Below are 17,873 nucleotides of genomic sequence, written 5' to 3' on the forward strand. Positions count from 1 at the left end.
TCGATCAAAAATTAATAGATCGCATACATGATTAAACGTTGATAAAGGTACAAGGACCTCGTCTGGAAAGTTTTCATTCATGCACCGTTTAGCCCAGAGTTTGGTCCTTCATTCTTCCGTTTTTTCGTGAGCTCTCTTCGTTCTGTAAAAGTCTGATTTCCACAGAACTCTATTAAAATTAGCGCAAGTTTTCAAAAGTTCCGCACTGATGGCCCAGCCCTTTTACTAAGAAAAATGATAAAAAGCCATCAATTAAAATGACACAGACAAAGAGCCCGCTGCCACATAGTATCAAATCTTTTGTCAACGTAGGTATGCTCAGAATAGCAAAATAAGGGTTTCCTACAATTCTGAAAAAAACGTTGAAATGCAATTTTGCAAACCAGTTTCAACACTGTCGCTCCATCTAAAAGAAGTAAAGTACTCCCAAGATACTAACCTAATATTATATTTTCGTTAACTAATTGGTTTTCGTTTATTTTTAATTTTAGAAACTGTGTTCGACATGTGTAAAAAATTAAATAATACAATAGACACACGAAAAAAGAAATATTTACAGTAATTGTAGTTTATTGACGTGAGAGTACTGTGAGTACAACAATTTCGAAACTAGAAATTGAGTGTAGATTAAGGGTAGAAAAATGGCTGGATAGATTATAAATGTTTGTTAAAAGTTTGTTTTGCACAAATTTGTAGTTTTTGAATATGGCAATAAGAAGCAGAGAATCAAACCGGATTAAACTTAAGGACGATGCAATAAAATATTGTTTTGATAATCAATTTCTTGCTATTTATATCCATCACAGAAGGATGAGGAGTACATTTATTTTGTCGAAACGTTTGCAACGCCCAAAAAGAGGTTTCAGAGACCCCATCAAATATATATATTCTTGATTTGTTGCACGCAGATTGGTATTGAAACAGACCAAATCGGTCGAACTATATGCGTTCCGTACTACATAAACTGAGAACACCTATTTATTTCAAAAGGATTAAAAAATAGGTTTTTGCTATAGGAAATAAAAATTAGAAATAATGAGCGGTGCTGCGGTAGCTGTATAAAAATGTATCAAAATATATATTTTATAATGCTTTTATGACGCGCAAAAGTAAAAATGTGTGTCTGTCCATCTCTCCCTCTGCTCAACTGTGAAGCAATTGTGATAAGCAGTCTCCCATTCGCAAAAATTAAGATATCGTCTACAAATTTAGGAATGAATTTGAAAATGACCAACAGTCTTCAAAGAACACGCCTACAACGCCTACATGTATATGTCACAAAAACGGTGAACACCTCTGCTGTACCATACATTCAATTGGTAGTGAAATATCTGCAGTGAAAATATTACACGGTATAGGTGATAGAAAAGATCCTTGTGGACAAGTTGTACCGATTACAATGGAGTGAGAACCAGAGGATTCCATAAAGAGCTTCAAGTATCTATTCTCCGAATGTTTTATATGATTCTAACAATTTCATGAGGAAAGTTCTACGAAGCATTTTAAAAATGAGTCCATCCGGTAAAGATTGTTGATCCATCGATATCTTCCGCAAATAAACCCAATTAGAAATATCGCAGTAAAAAGTCGCATAAACAATTGAGCCATGGAATTGTTAATTCGTTTATAATTTGTTTAACAGCAATTACTATTTCTAATCGAAAGCAAAGTTCATTTCAACTTGTTTATGATAAGCAAACAGATTGTTCACTTTAGAGAAAGGGGAAATAGATCATTCAAGCATAATTTGTAAATAAAATATTTATGCGCGTCTACGCAGAATTTGATTGACGGAAGAAATAATTTTAGAAATCTACAAAGAATTGGTTTTTTAATATGATTGCGACGATTCTATATTGTGTGAAATATGTAATATTTCAGATACCTTACAAAGTGTGAAGACTTTTTTAAGAACCATGAATAGCAAATTGATTTAAAAAAGAAAAATTTGAACATTTTCCAGTTTTTTTTAAATTGCCGTATTTATATATGTTAAATCAAAACTTTAATTGGCCCTTTAAAATTCCACCGCTAAATTTCAACATTGATTAAATCGGGCAAAACGCTTTCGATGAATCCTGCGTTTTCCAATAAACCAAAGGGGATTTCCGGTGCAAAAGTTCATTACGACGTTGTCGTACAGTTAACTTTGATCTGGGCCTGAAACCGTGTTTCCTCCGGAACGACTTGACCATGGTTAATGATTAGTTATGAACATGGTTCGAAAAGAAACATATATGGGGGCGTCCTTTCCAGTGAAATTAGGATGAGCAAAACAGCATTTCCTGCGTGCAAGCCACGCGTAAATTTTGATGACTCCCTTGTCCTTATTATAACGCGCAAAACAATTATCATGAGCCTGATTCGCATTTAATTCTGGATGAAGCCTTTAAGGCACACTTCAACGCGTTAGGAATGTATTATACAGCTTTGTAGCACGCAAATAATGTGGACCCCTCAAAGTGTGGAAAGGCACCGCCATCGCTATTGTATAATACTACATGATTTTAAATATCCATTTTCCATTCGTTCATTGAGGAAACTTTCCCGTCTACACAAAGTCTTTTTTAATTACGTAACGTTTTCGCCGTATGCTGACAAATATCGCACCTATGGTATTGTATGTGGACGCACCATAATAAGAACAGAAAAATTCGATGTAAGCCATGTTTACTTTTTCTTTATAAATTTATATGGACTTCAGTTTATTCTTGTCTTTTTACAAATAACGCATATTTCTAGCAATAATAAAAAATCCAAATTAATTATACTTAATTAATATTATGTGAAAATTCAGTTATGTATATAAATGCGTAATAAATGTTTGCATTCTTTCACTTAATAATTATCTAACTATTGAATATATTTAGTCAGATAATTCCAAATCCGATTCCAGATCAATTACCTGAAAGTAAAAATGAGTAAAAATCAATTAAAATATTATTAACAACAGCTGTCAGTTATTAATTAATTATTATGTATTTCAACACGCATTCTCAAAATTGCGGTACAAGGGTATATTAAGTTTATGGGGTTGTACGCCATACCCAGAAGGACAATTCAGAGTCACTTTCCGAATCGATCGAAGCTTGTTTGTCCGTCTTTATATCTTATGTTCTTGCATTTAACATGCAGGCCACAATTATTAAGATATTTTGAGGAAATCTGGTGGACTAATGTGTTTTGGATCTAGAACCGTAGCTACTAACAATGTTTCGGTTCGGACCACTTTTTATAAAATGCCTTATTTTGAAAAATCGTTATATCGTAGGGTGATGTACGATATTTTAATGAGATTGTGGCCCATGTTTTTAAGCACAATTATAAATGGGATAGAAGTGGAAAATATATAATGAAGTAGTAAATGGTGTGGCAAAATGAGCTAACATTTAAAATTATATTGCGCAAAAAGTTTGCATAATACAAAAAAAAAAAAAGATCTGACAATTGTAAATGTTAACAAACCCTTCTAAGCATGTCCACTATATTTCCTCGGAGAAGTCAACATTGGAGTCTTCTAGAAGTAAACACATTTTTATGTATTGGTGAAAAAGTTCAAACAAAATTGAAATACTGAGAAAAATTGGAAATAATTAAAAAATATTTTAAATAAAATTCTCTAAATTGAAAATTTTTTTTTCAAATAGCGAAAACATGAAACGAAATGCTTACATCGTCATTTACGACTCTATTGAAGTTACGTCTGCGATACAACACATTGTCTATAAAATTGTTATGGACATGTACAGAATAATTTATTGAAAGCTAATTTGTCGCCATAACACAGGATCCAATCATTTGTAATAAGCATAAGCTAGTCTCCCTAAAGAGGGACCTAACGTTGAAACATTTCAATCAAAAGCTCTTACGATGATTACCAAAGCTGAGCAGTGCACATGTACTAAATCAACATATAGTAATCTGCAAGCAGCATTCTATTAAAAGAAGTTAAAAAAGTTAACAAATAAATAATCACAACTTATTCGCTATTCCTTTACTGGACAAAGCTAATTAAACTAATTTCAGGTTCTGATTGTATTATTTGAAAAATAAATGTATGTGTTTTCTCATTGTAGATTCCATGAATAATTTTTTGTAATAGAAAAGGACTTCGTTTTGAGTGCGTCCGTCGTAAGTTTGTTGAGGCGTGATCTTTCGATTGACTTTTAATTTAGCTTTTGAGACATGAAAAAGCTAGATGAAACCCAGCCAGATAAACGCTATGCCTTCTTCTCGATCATTTTGGCAAAAACACTTCTAAACTGTATTGAAATCGCAACCATAGCGCACAACATATTTTGAAAATATCAATCAGAATGCTTTGAAAACCTTAAAAATAATGTGCGTTTCTTGAGCAAATTTTTCCACATTTTGTCTATTCCTCTATTAATTTGCACACAGTTATCGTCAAAAAAATGACATTTGTTATATAACCCTTAATTCTACAATTGCCGTAGAGGTGAAGCTATACATGCTGCCAAAAATCCTCCACAGCAGCAATAGCATATATACCCCTCCTATGTATTGCAGTGTACTGTAATATAATTAAATCAATATTCGTGAATGACAATTTATTTATTGACCTACTATACACTAGAATGTGCCATATCGGCAATTATCCGATGGTATAATTTTACTTTATTCTTAAATTTAGCTTTAAGTACACATTTCCATATATTATATAAGCCTCTTAATTGATAATAAAAAAACGGGTGTCAACTATCATGCAAAAAGAATGCAGATCCCTTCTACATTTATATCGATTCTAGCTAATTGCAATTCCTAAGACCCTATATTGAAGGGTAGAATTTATATGAAAATCGGAATACAAATGCGGAGTAGAAAAGATGTAAAAATCGAAATATGAATGTAAAGTAGAATTTATATGCAAATTTGGAAACTTGATTAGGAAAGATTGCAGACCTTTAACATATTTAACTGTCAACTCTAAAATAACTTTTGTAAAGCTGTAATGCTAGACTGTGAAGGATTATGATTGCCCCATGTTGCAACTCAAAAGAGCGTGCTGAGAACTTTTAAAACTGTACTATAAGCAACACTTTTCTTTGTATACACATATATATAATAAACAATATACACAAGCATAATCGCTTTTTAAATATCTAATCTCTAGCCTAGATTTCAATATCGGTTTGGAATATTCATTCATTTCAATCTAGATTCTTCGAATAATTTACCTCGTTGTTTATTTCCCCAAATTTGGAAATATCAGTTAGATCTGCTAAATAAGTGGAAGTTTGGAAAACTTTAAAGAGAAAAATGTCACCTTCGGCTTGGAAAGCTCCGACAACTTTCTGAAATGTAACATTCTCTAAAAACAAATTCAATTTGAAAAGAAAATCAATAAAACTTACCTCGGAACAAGCAATACATTGAGTAAATTTCCGCGTTGCCGGTAAAATATTTTCATAATTAAAAAGTGAGCCTCGTATAGAGTGCGGTATTACTCCTAAGAGACCTTCAGGTATATCGCTAGTATTCCCATTTGCACCTTTTGTTGTCGCGTAATAGGCGGGAGACAATTCTTTTAACGGTTGTTGCAATAAAGATACCAACAATTCAACCGCATAACTAGCTGCTATATTCGAAACTCCAGGTCGGGTGACAGTACATTGTTGATCCAAAGTACGATCTTTTAGAGACTATCATAAAAAAGAGGAAGACAGAAAGAAGTTACAATTAGTTATGCTTTTATAATCCGTATTATAAAACTTCTCCGATCTATTAGCTTACTCTTTCTGCTTTTATATTTAACATAAGTTTTTTATATTACTATTCGAAATATTAAAAAAAAGATTTAATTGCGCACATAGTTTTGCGGAACAAGAAATAGATGAAAATGTAAATATTCGGAAGGAGAAAATATGAACTATTTTTCGAAAGCAATAAATGTGCGATTGTATGATTAGTTGCTGATCGAATGAAGTTATCTTTTTACGAAAATAATAAATATTTTGCTGTTCATGGCTTTCATTGGATCAGAATAGCCAAGTTAGTAGAAAAATTTCGTAATAAGAATTCCTAACATTCACTATCTTCTGAAATAAGCCAAACTCTGGTACAAATAAAGTACAAATAAATATGCAAGTGAAGCCAATTGAAATAATCATTTATCATTTCCATCAATTCAAGAATTTCGTTGCAGTTGTTTTATTCAAGAATTGTGGAATATTTCCATTTAACAGAATTTCCGAGGATATTTATTGAAAGCAACTCTGTGCTCTCTCCATTCTCAAACTAATATTGTAAGCATAGCGTTTCCTCTCTTTCTAGACAAATGTCCCATCTCGTATACCACATTATATAAGTCTCTTTAGTCTGTTTTTTTTCAAATTTTGTAATCTCTTAACATCCCACTCACTAATTCAAATATATGAATGCGAAAGCTGGAATGCTCTTCAAAGCAGTGATGTCGAAGCAGTAATCAATTTGCGAACCTAACCGTTTACACCGCTACCTACATTCGATTAGCAATTAGACTTTTCTCTTTATTATGTTTTGTGGATATAATTCCCAGTAATTATTTTGATAAAGAATTCACACAACGTTTACGACTCTCCCATAAAAAAGAGCAATTTTAATTCTCAGAATCTTATGCTGTTTAAGAAAGTTTATTTTAAGGGCATATGTGGCCAACGCAAAAGACATATGTAGCAAAAAAAGATCAAGTTGGTTGAAAGCCTTGAAATCTTTCTCCCAAGGACAATTCGCAGACGATTCCATCTAAAAAAAACACACCTGCTTTATCTTTACAGGAATAACAGGACGGGCGAAACCACTTCCCGAAACGGCCTATCAAAAGCCCTGGGTCATTCTGTATCCTACCCCATCTATGGTGGCCCACTATTGCCATTGATGGCAATATAAATGGAAAGTAGCTCAAACCTAAATGTTTTGGCATCTCTGAAATAGACTATTTAATTCACGATACTTGAAAACTTTATCAACTTTTGGTTACAAGCCAACCATTCACCGGTGCAACAACTTTCATCCATTAGCTGTTATAAGTCTATTGAAATCATTAAAAGACTTTCTCTCTATATATATATATATATATGAACACTTGAAACGCTTTTTTGTTTGGATTATGAACACTCTCCCCTAATAATCATCAATATTATTTATTTAAAGTGCTGTTGATCGATCGCCGCCAACAGTTGATTTTCAGTTTACCGTTAGGCAAACCAGAGAACTTGAATACAATCGCAACTCTTCTATCGGTTAGGTGCGTTCAACCGATTCATGTGAACAGAAAACGATTTCTAAAATGGCTAGCGCACACGACATGTCGTGTTGGATTCTAGCCGCTTTCCGTCGTCTAACCAATGAATAAGGTTATTACCAACCAGTATTTGGCCGCTTCTGGCCGATAGACATTGAGAAATTTGGAGACGCAAACAACTTATTCTCCCGTTTATTTTCTACAAAGCAAATACATATACACTTTTTTATTTGAGAGAAAGACGGGAAAGAGAAATAAATAACTTCAAGATGTGTAAACGAAGTAATGCGTAGTGCTTAAGACCAAATTTTCTTTTCTTATTTTTCTTGTTTCGTGATATGCATGTCTGTGATAAGGCAAAATTAAAAAAAAAAAAAACTACCAAAAACATATTTAAGTAAAGAGAGAACACACAGCAATAAAATGATAACACGCACGCTGACAAACCTTAAAGATACTAACTATAACCAACCGTTTGATGTCATAGTAAAAACAGATCTTTATGCGATGTTTACTTAAAATATTGCGTTATAGCGCAAAACACAAAAGTTTGTCACCAAAGTTGTGCACGGAAAAAATTAACAAAAAATATTGTTTTGTTCATTAGTGATACCCTTCTAAAAGTGTTTGCTTAGCTGTGCAAGAGAGTAAAAACCATAATAATGTTAACCGAATTTGCCGGAAATTTAGCTCATCATTTAGAATTTGGCCATGCCCTAGAGATTGTCGCAAAGACTGTCGATAGTGCTTCAAAGTACGTTTTCATAGTGTAACCGTTAAAGTTATGAATCGATATTTAAATCGATATTTAAATAGTTTTAGAAAGAAATGCACGGATTTTCTTCTTTCAGATTTCATATATCCTTAGTAACGGAAAAAACAGTTATAAATCCCAATGCCGACGTGGGTTTACGATTTTCGATATATTTCCGTGATCATTGTATAGTGCGTAATTCCCGTATTAACAGCGAATGGGGCGAAGAAGAAATAAAGGACAATCAAAATGCTTTATCGAATCCCATAAGACCAGGGGAGTTTTTTATGGTTTACATATTAGCATGCGAAGAGAAATTTCATATATCGATTAACAGCCGGCCATTTTGCACGTACCGATATCGCGTTCCTTTGGAATTGTTGAGAGCTTTAGAAATAAAAGATCAGATCCAAGTTATTAAACAAATCGATCATCGTACAGTCTTTCCAAATCCTTGGCCAGCTATACATGCTTCAGATTACTTTAAAGCATTTAGTAATGATGTTCCTATACTATTTTGCCCTGGTCATGTTATTGTAATAACAGCACGTTGTTTTGGTAACAAAAAAGGACAATTTATCATCAAATTCATGGACTCAGATACGAAAAGAGAAGAATTACATTTCAGTGTAAGATTCGATCAACAAACAGTGGTACGAAATTCATTGAATAAAAACTTTGAGTATGTTTTTGAAATTAGACTTGGTTACATGAAATATATTTCAGCTTTTATACCATCATTTTTTAGATTTGGCCCGGAAGAGCGTCATGGTGGCTTTCCCTTCATTTTTAATCAACAATTTAAACTTGCCATAGCATTTACTGATAAAGAATTTTTAACAGCTTTAGATGGTTGCAATTTTTGTAGTTATGCCTATCGAACGCCGAATATATTACAAAACCTTGTGGGTTTCAAAATCACTTGCATTAACGGCTTGCGAATGCATGTGACCGGTGTTGATCACGTGAAGTTAATTGATGCTCTCTGCACGGGTTTTGAGAAATATTCCCGAGTTGATTATGAATGTGCTTAATTAAATTTCTTGCCGTAATGTAAATAAAGTGCCTAATAAAGTGCTTTTCACTTACATTTCCTGGTGCTGTAACGTCATTACAAAAATAACAGCCCAAGTCTTCACCTTTAATACATCTCAGATTATCTACTTGTACTTCTGTAGCTGAATCGCCGATTTTCTCCGCACGCTTTGTAGAACCATGGCGCTGAACTAAATAGCTATCAAAGCCTAGAGCAGCATTAATGACTATCTGAAATAAAATATTACAAAAAGTTAAATATACAATTTTAAATTTTCCTTTCTTTGTAATTCAACTTCTAATTTGCCTGAACAATCTAATAGCTTTATCTTTCACAACTAATAACGAAAGAAATACATGTGTCATGACCAGATACTTTCACATCGATCCGCTTGTCTCAAATGAAAAGAAAACGAAAGCTTGGTATATTTAAAGGGTATAACTCAACTTTAAACTAACCAACAAAAAAATGGAATCTTAAGATAAGTATCTCAAATTTAGTACAACTGATATGCTCTTATTTGGAAAATTCGCTTTTATTTAATCTTGAAAAACAACGACTAATTTTTTACAAGATTCCATTCAGTGCAAGAGATTTAAAAAAATTGAAAGATATTTACATACATTAATCGCGATTTTGTCTAAAGGGGGTTTCGAGTTGACCAAATGTATTGCTTAGCAACTAATGGCAAAATGATCCTATGTTTCAATATCGCACGATTGCCTCATGCCTCTTCCAGAAGAATTAAATTTACAGTCGTTTCTACAAGCTATTTGCGAAGAACAAGGATTGCATGTCTAAGTTCGAATGGGATATTCAACAGTTACCAAAAGCGAATATAACTATCCACCACCATCCAGTCGTCTATCCATTTTAATTCCATACAATATTATTTAGCTTAGCTTAGCGAAAGTTCTAAAAGACCCGCAAGTACCTTTTGATAAGCTGTTCCTAGTAGAGTTGGCAACCAGCGGCTTTCTCTAGAATCGGTTAGCAAAAAAAACGCATCATGCTGTTGAGCCAAATCTTTCAATTTACTTAAATCTTTAATAGTTTGTTCCTTTAATCTTTCGCCAATTGGATGACCCGGCATAGGTATATTTAAAACATAACCTGAAGAATTCTTTAAGAAAATTTAATCAGAAATTCAATGTTATTTGCGTGCATATAAGAATAAGCGTCCAATTTGAGAATCATTTGTTGAATAATTGTTCAAGTATTTGTATAAAAATTTGGCCATGTACGAGAGTAAGCATGTACATGGCCAAAAAATTAGATAATGCAAATTCTTATATCATGGCATATTTCTTAGTATATGTTACCACTGATGGATTAATTTCTTTAATACGTTCTGCTGCTATTGTAGACTTCATAATATTGTCTTTGCAAGCGTCTTGATGTGTGTACAAATACTGACGCACCGGATTGGAAAAACTTACTTTACCACTGTCAACAAAAGTAATGCGTTTGAAACCCCATCCCTAAGAAAACTTCATTATTATCAAATGTATTCGATGTGTGAAACAGAATAATATGTACCAATAACGTTCGTGCCACGGCGCAACCTAAAGTGCCAGCCCCAAATAGCAAACATTTAGTCGTCGCCAATATATTCAGATTTAAGTCAGGTAGCAAGCGCCATTTCATTAATTTTAAATTTAGATTTACGGAATTTTCTGCCAAACTACAACATTACAAAATTAAAAGAACATTTTTTAATAAAACTAAATCGCAATTTATCTTACATGGTCGGATCCATGCTCGCTTTCATTGAGATCATACGTGGTTGAAGTTTCCGATTACGATTTAATTCCCAGCCGACGAATTTCACATTTTCATTATTAAATTCCTTCAAATAATCATCAGCTTCAATACTTTGCTTAACTTGCCATATTTGGCTCTCATTCCAATTCATATCTCGATCGTAACGTACGCCAACAAATTGAAGTTTTTGTTGCAACAAAAAGGGACTGAAACAGAACGTTGAGAAAAAAAAAAAGAAAAACTAATATCATAAAAAATATTTGTTGGCAATGTTTTCGATTTTGATTACCATTTATATAATAAGAATGCTACATAAACACGCATCACCCACGATGGTTCCACATATTCACTATTGTCGGCAAAGCAAAAGTATAAATCTTTTATTCCACCCTCCGGCAAGCTTTTAAATTTATTCACGAATTCCTTGAGCGTAAAGCAATTTTTATTGTCTTTATTCACAGAGAGTATAAAAAAGTTTCCTGCGCATTCCGCACCCCTCATTGCAAAGGCTTCTTGTATTAGTGATCCTTTTTCTGGAATGTCTCTTAATTTTACGACGGGATTCATCAACTTCAAAGTACTCGTTAAGGGACTAGGGAATCCAAACCAATAGTAATAATTATAATTTTTCAAATCCTGAAAAGTTAGAAAAACCTCATCAGTGAAACACTAATTCAACCGTGTAACATCATAATTGCTTACAGCAAAGGATAAAATAAAAAATCTAGCTAAACGACTGGGATCTTTTAAAATTGTATCAGTACGAAACTCTTCCAGTAGCTTTGAACCTTCTTGCTGGAGTAGAGAAGTTTTATCTGTTTCCTTGAACTTTTCTAAAGTGTTTTTATTGTAAATTGTACCATAAGCTTTAAAGCAAAATTTCGGTTCTTTAAAATTACTGTAAATATTTCCGTTAAATCAACATACGTAATTATTTTTATTAAATCAAACCAGCATTTCACTTTAATTCACCTGTTAAAAGCAGTACAATCCACTTCCAATAAGCAGGACTTCGCCTGCCGAGGCGAATAGTAGCCGCAAATAGATTTAGGTTCGTCATTTAAACGATCGAAATCTATCTTAATTTCGGTTAACTTATGCCAAAATGAGGGGCTGACGAAAGATTGTAACGGAGCAAATTGTAGTAGAGGCCCTTCAGTTTCCATTAGTTTCAATATCACCAATATTCCAGCTACAATGGTCTAATAAAATGTACGTTTGTTTAATATTTTTCTATATGCTCTTTGTATTTTTTCTTCTTCTTCTTCTTCTGCGAGTCAGACAATCAACAACAGATGATTTATTGAGTTGAATAAGCGCAAATGTAAATATATATATATGTGACGTTCGCCACATACACTACAACTTTTTAATCATTTCAAAAGCATTCGTATTAAGAATTCATTTATTATTTCATTCTATTTATGTAGATTCAGGATTAAGTTGACTTGCAATCGTAAACAACCGATAAAACAAAAATATCACGAAATTCACGCAAAAAAAGATGTTAAGACGAAGAAAGTACTTTTTGAAATCATATGCAATACCATATGTCAACGAGTAAAAACAGAGTTGTTAACATATATGAAAAGTTATATTAGGTATTATTTTATCATTTCAATATATATAATACATAATATATATGACAGATGGAATACATACTGGATGCCTAGTGTGGAAAGCCCGTCATTACGTATGGTATGGTATGGAGGCACAGTACTTTCTAAAAATGCTAGGAATTCCTTCTTACCGACGAGATTAATCAGTTCCAGGAGTCATTGACAGTGCATAAGTATATTATAAGACGCTTAATTGTCTCAGAAAGTATATTGTACGACCAGAAAGTATACTGTACGACCAGAAAAGTATAGCATACGACCAGAAAAGTATACTGTACGACCAGAAAAGTATATTATACGACCAGAAAGTATACTGTACGACCAAAAAAGTATATTGTACGACCAGAAAGTATACAGATATACAGCATATCTCCATATGATGATTTGGTTGGTTATTGTTACAAGTGATGGCTCAAAGAAACTTTGAACTTGAGACTTATAGGGCAGCATAACAGCTTGCTGCCCAAGCTATTGGGTATTTGACGGGCAAACCAGGTGTGTGTTTAGTAGTTTCTGGCCTTGGTTTATTGCATGTTATTGGTAAGTTTACGACACCTCAGGTTTAGAGTTGATATTGTAAAAATTGTTGTATAATAATTCAGATGAAGTACGTATTAATCATAACCTAATTAAGCCATACAATGTTGCTGATATTAAACCTTTTGTTGAGCAATTGTTCGAAGAAATGAACGCGGTGAATTTTCACTTTCACAACCACCGACCGTGGTGGCACCAATTAAAAATGTCAGCAAAATCGTGAAATGTTTCTTTCTTTAGCAATGGATACAATGGTCACCTCCTTTGAATTACTACATTGTCTTTCATCATTTATATCAATTAATATCCAAGGACGCTGTAATCGTTAGCGAAGGAGCAAAAACAATGGGATAAAGTTGACTTTTTCGAAAATATGATAAAATTTTAAATAAAGACTTAGGTAGCTGCAGAAGCCTACATCTGAAAAGAGCCTTTTTCCCTCTTGCTCGAAATCGAGTCTCCGAAACTGGTGTGTCTTGAGTTAAAGTCTCCATCTAGTACTACAAATCGGTGACGAATTACTGTTTTTGACAGAAATGTTACCATAACACTCTTTAAGCTAATATTAATTTTTTGAACAGGACCTTTTCCTATTCAAAAGCAATATAATTAACGCATAAACGTAGAATTTTTACCACAACAAAGGCGCAGTCACTCAAACCATTGTAACTCACAAATAGATGGCCAAAATGGCATGGAACTGTGACCGGTGTTACGTCATACGATCCAGTATTTAGTAATGTAATTGATTATGATGGACCATCAATAGAAGCGCAGGCGGTACTGATGGAGGAGTATCGGCACCTCAAAGCCGAAGTGGAAGCCTTGAGACGGCAAATGCAGAATATCAAAGACGCGAAGCCGTTGGATAAAAATTTTTCTTCATTCTAAGGCAATTATGTTATTATATATGTATATTATTATATATGTATATTCATAAATTGATGATTTACTTTCTTCTGTTTTAGTTTGGATTGAAAAGGAACAATGCGCTGCCGCCTACCGCCTCATATATATGAAAATTCTCTGAAAATTCCCATTTATATAGATTTCTATACATTTTTCATTTTGACCCTAACGGATTTATTAAACACTTATCTACGGTGATATCGATATATTTCATTCTTAAAAAAATAATGTTCATTCTACGGGTAATTCTAACTTGTTGCATTATATAAAAAACCTTTCGGTATTTTACTTACCTAGTTTTTAAAAATTTGTTAACTTTTATATAAGAGTTATGAATGTGTTCCAACTAATTTGGAACATAAACATAACAATGCTTAAGAATTAAATGGCTTAGAGAAGCACCGAATGATCCTTGACGGAGGGCTCTTAAATTATTTGTTAGAAATTAACATAATAGCGAGGATCCCTTTATGTAGAAAAGGCAAACAAGTGTCTTTGAAATATGTATTGTAAAAAACATTCAAATATATGAAAAGGAGCAAGGAGTATGTACAGCATATTACATTTATATAAATTATTGTATATATATTTGTTAATTAAATATTAATAAAAATGGTTGAAATATATACACACTATAAAAAAAAAATAGAAGTACGATATTGGAAACTGCGGTAAAAATGCTAAAAACTACTTAGTGTCCTAAAAGCCTTCCTGTCGGGATCTAATTTGCCCTTTACTTTGTCTGTGAATCTCTGTAGTATCTATTTAATTAAGGGTCCAATTTTAAGCCGCGCCATGTAACGATTATAGGTGCCAATAGTGAACGTAGAATCTGATATAAACTGCAAATCCGGGCTCGGATAAACGTTTTTAGTCCACTTAGGTAAGGCTTTATTATAAAGTCCTTCAATGTATTGTTGAAGCGTTGTAGATTTTCCAAGGAGTTCATTGAACGGCCGGTATACTTCGATAAGCAATTAAACAAATAACCAAATCTAGTATTAAGTTTTTGAAATACATCAGAGTTTCTTAAATTTGACAAAGTGGTGTGGTCATAAGCAGGACAGGCAGCTTTACCTGCTAAAACCTATGAAATTATAAGGTTATTGTTCGTCTAAGTATTCTAGCCATAAATTTACTAAATCCATATACTCGGGCATCGTATGCACAAAACAGTGATCGTCACCACTATGAGACCCGTGAAGAACGTGTTGTTCTAATCGATAATGGTAAAGCATTTGGTAATCCTAGTAAAGATCATTTGGACAGATTAGCTCCCCTTTATCAGTGCTGTTTGTAAGTATTTATCCGAGGCGCTGCATTTCGTTAATGTATTTTCTTAAAGGAAAGTTTTGTCAAATAATAGATTACGTGGATTACGTTCCACCATTAAATATCTTGCATCACCCTACAGTTACTTAGGTAATGCCGTTTTCAAGAAATAAGGTTGTATGGGAAGTGGACTCAAAAGTGGCACGATTCGAACCATTTTTAATAGCGTTCGTCCTTGGGTCAACATACGTCATTCTGCTAGATTTCATCGAAAACTTTCAAAAATTGCGACCTGTAGGGTAAACGCAAATTTACGTGGACAGTTATCTAAAAGACAAACAGGGTTAGACTAATTCAGATTATGATTTTGAATCAACAAAGCGATCATCTGAAAATGGCAAAGTGGTAATATAAAAATAAAAAATAACATCAATTTTAACATTATAATATATTAAATCTTTGAAAATAATCATTTCCATGTGTACGAATTGTAGAAACTAAAATTGATAATCCTAATGTTCCTTCACAAAGTCTAAATGTTAAAAATATCATTCTAAAAAATTTTTCATATTCAATTATATTTAAATATAAAAATAATAAAAAAAATAATCTTAAAACCAAATATTCTAATCTCAATAATATTGATAATAAATGTTTTCGATTAGAGATAAAAATAAAAGTTCCTTTTAAAAATAATAATCTAGGAAAAATTCAATATAAATTAATAATCATTAGTTTTAATAGTTTAATGAAAACCTTGGTTTTGTAAACCAAAATTAAATTATAAATTTTTAAAACATCAAGAAAAAAGAAATTCTTTATCATTAATCTCCAAAATTAATATTTTTATTAAACTACTTCTTGAAATTATTCTATGAATTCTTTATTCTATCATATTAATATTTAATTTTATTTTTATAAATATAAAACATCCATTAGCAATAGGATTAATTTTACTAATTCAAACTACATTAATCTCTTTAACCACTTAAAATTTTCTTGTAATTCTCAATTTCCATCAATAACGTTTCTATCTTTCTTTCTTGCTTCTCTTGTAATTTCAAGCGTTGCTCTTGTTCAGGTGTTAATGCCACCGAAATTTTCTCCTCATATTCAGCTATTGCCTCCTCATATTCCAATTTTAACGCATGCGTACTTTTAGTTGCTTCCATGCATTTTTCCTCGGCGTTAAGAAGACCTTCACGAGTTTGAATATTTTCACGTCTCATTTCCATTATTACTTTTAAAACATGTTTGATTACAGCGCGTGCTTCAAGCAAACTGTGTGCAGCATCACTCAGACTTCGTATTATCGCATCGATATCGTTGACACATACTTTTTGCTGGAGGTCAGCAATTTGATTATCACGCATTTCTTGTACACCACGCAAATTATTCAATTCATCATCGATACCAATCTCATTATCACATTCCAATCGCCTATTAATAATGCTACGATCATCCTTTAAGCGTACGTTCAGCTTCGATTAGTGATACTATGACTTCCAGTTCGCGCTCTACACAAGCAATAATCTCAGCCACCTTGGTAGAAGAAATATTACACTCTCTAGCAGAGTGGAAATGTTGACGTTGACTCTGAGCTACCTTCTGCGTAAAAAAGTGAACAGTGTCCTGAATATTTTTCATAATGCGCCTTTGTTCCTTACCTTTTGTTGATAGCCAACGCTTCCTCGCACTTGCGTTGCACTGGTATTGGTTGCCAATTTACATCAGGATTCCAAACATCGCTCGCGTCCGGCTGATAGAGACCGGCTAGATTACATAAGGAGCTCATTAGAGTGCGACCCACGTCAATTGAACGTACAAAAATTTCATCTTCACTGTAAATTTCACTCAAGAGTTTATTATAACGTTTCCGTAACCACCAATATTAATTAATAGAATCGGAAAGATTTTTGAGTTTGAATGTCTTAAATTCTGTACACTGCAGGTTTTGAGAACATTCTAAGCAAATCAACTTCAAAATGGTCTACTTAATCGAGATTTAGAGAAGCAAAATTGGGTTTCTCTTAGGTAAGCTTGATAATTTGCGTATAGAGTGCGTCCCGTGCTTTCTATTGTTTATGACGATGTAATTATTGTGTAAATAATAGTTTACTTTATTATATAACAGTAAATGCGATATTTATTGAGAAAATTCATTGACTCTGTTGTTATTTAAGCTAACAAATACTACTTCCCTGTCGGTATAGCTTTCATGGAAGATATTACAACTTACTAAAATGGTTAAAATATGTTTTAGTTAACTCTACCACATGAGCAAATATCAATTCTTGGTTTATAGTTGTATCAGCAATAGGCGTTGAAGTGGCAGTGACAATACCGTAAATATGGAAGAGAATTTTTATTCACCAAATAAACTTACTTTTCCCATCTGCATTTCCTTTGCATTCGCTGTTAAGAGTTCCCCTTCTATAATTGCGAAACTTTCCAGTTTTTGTTTTTTAAACGCCTTTTAGACATCGGAAGTGTGTAAGTCATTGCAATTAAATGCGCCCAAATAAATCATATTTCAGGCATAAGTAGAGAAATTTGTAAAGTAGAAAGCCGATTTTAATATTTTGCCGTTGATTTTAACATTGATTATAGAAAATGCTTAGTTTACATTGCTCTAAACCAAAATTTAAATATAGTTAAATTATTAGCAACTTACCGAGAAGCAATTGATGAAGTGTAACTTTTCCTTCCAAACGACCGTTTGATATGAATAGCTTTACC

The 17,873-nt window shown here is 32.8% G+C and overlaps 2 protein-coding genes across 2 annotated transcripts; one reads left to right on the top strand and one right to left on the bottom strand.

Moving 5' to 3' along the window:
• Positions 1 to 1,662: 1,662 nt before the first annotated feature.
• On the bottom strand, positions 1,663 to 12,315 carry LOC119642209 (ubiquitin-like modifier-activating enzyme atg7). The gene is made up of 11 exons (XM_038041252.1): positions 11,770 to 12,315; positions 11,500 to 11,695; positions 11,087 to 11,433; positions 10,779 to 11,003; positions 10,573 to 10,717; positions 10,356 to 10,514; positions 9,968 to 10,156; positions 9,087 to 9,263; positions 5,376 to 5,663; positions 5,199 to 5,315; positions 1,663 to 2,905 (listed from the first exon to the last, which is right to left on the bottom strand). The coding sequence occupies exons 1-11, from the start codon at positions 11,961 to 11,963 to the stop codon at positions 2,867 to 2,869; spliced, it is 2,076 nt and encodes a 691-aa protein (XP_037897180.1). The 5' UTR covers positions 11,964 to 12,315; the 3' UTR covers positions 1,663 to 2,866.
• Positions 7,124 to 9,125, top strand: LOC119642210 (32 kDa beta-galactoside-binding lectin). Its single transcript, XM_038041253.1, has 3 exons — positions 7,124 to 7,997; positions 8,095 to 8,679; positions 8,746 to 9,125. Exons 1-3 carry the CDS (start codon positions 7,906 to 7,908, stop codon positions 9,029 to 9,031), a joined length of 963 nt encoding a protein of 320 aa, XP_037897181.1. The 5' UTR covers positions 7,124 to 7,905; the 3' UTR covers positions 9,032 to 9,125.
• Positions 12,316 to 17,873: the final 5,558 nt, after the last annotated feature.

The sequence above is a fragment of the Glossina fuscipes genome, unplaced genomic scaffold (assembly GCF_014805625.2).
Source record: "Glossina fuscipes isolate IAEA_lab_2018 unplaced genomic scaffold, Yale_Gfus_2 221, whole genome shotgun sequence".
Taxonomy (NCBI): domain Eukaryota; kingdom Metazoa; phylum Arthropoda; class Insecta; order Diptera; family Glossinidae; genus Glossina; species Glossina fuscipes.

Excerpts from the sequence above, each read along its gene's own strand:
- LOC119642210 (XM_038041253.1), top strand. The coding sequence starts at position 7,906 with ATGTTAACCGAATTTGCCGGAAATTTAGCTCATCATTTAGAATTTGGC. Across the intron at positions 7,998-8,094 it reads ACTGTCGATAGTGCTTCAAA|ATTTCATATATCCTTAGTAA; the intron begins GTACGTTTTCAT and ends TTCTTCTTTCAG. Across the intron at positions 8,680-8,745 it reads TCATTGAATAAAAACTTTGA|ATTTGGCCCGGAAGAGCGTC; the intron begins GTATGTTTTTGA and ends ATCATTTTTTAG.
- LOC119642209 (XM_038041252.1), bottom strand. The coding sequence starts at position 11,963 with ATGGAAACTGAAGGGCCTCTACTACAATTTGCTCCGTTACAATCTTTC. Across the intron at positions 11,696-11,769 it reads GATTGTACTGCTTTTAACAG|TAATTTTAAAGAACCGAAAT; the intron begins GTGAATTAAAGT and ends AAATATTTACAG. Across the intron at positions 11,434-11,499 it reads TTTTTATTTTATCCTTTGCT|GATTTGAAAAATTATAATTA; the intron begins GTAAGCAATTAT and ends CTAACTTTTCAG.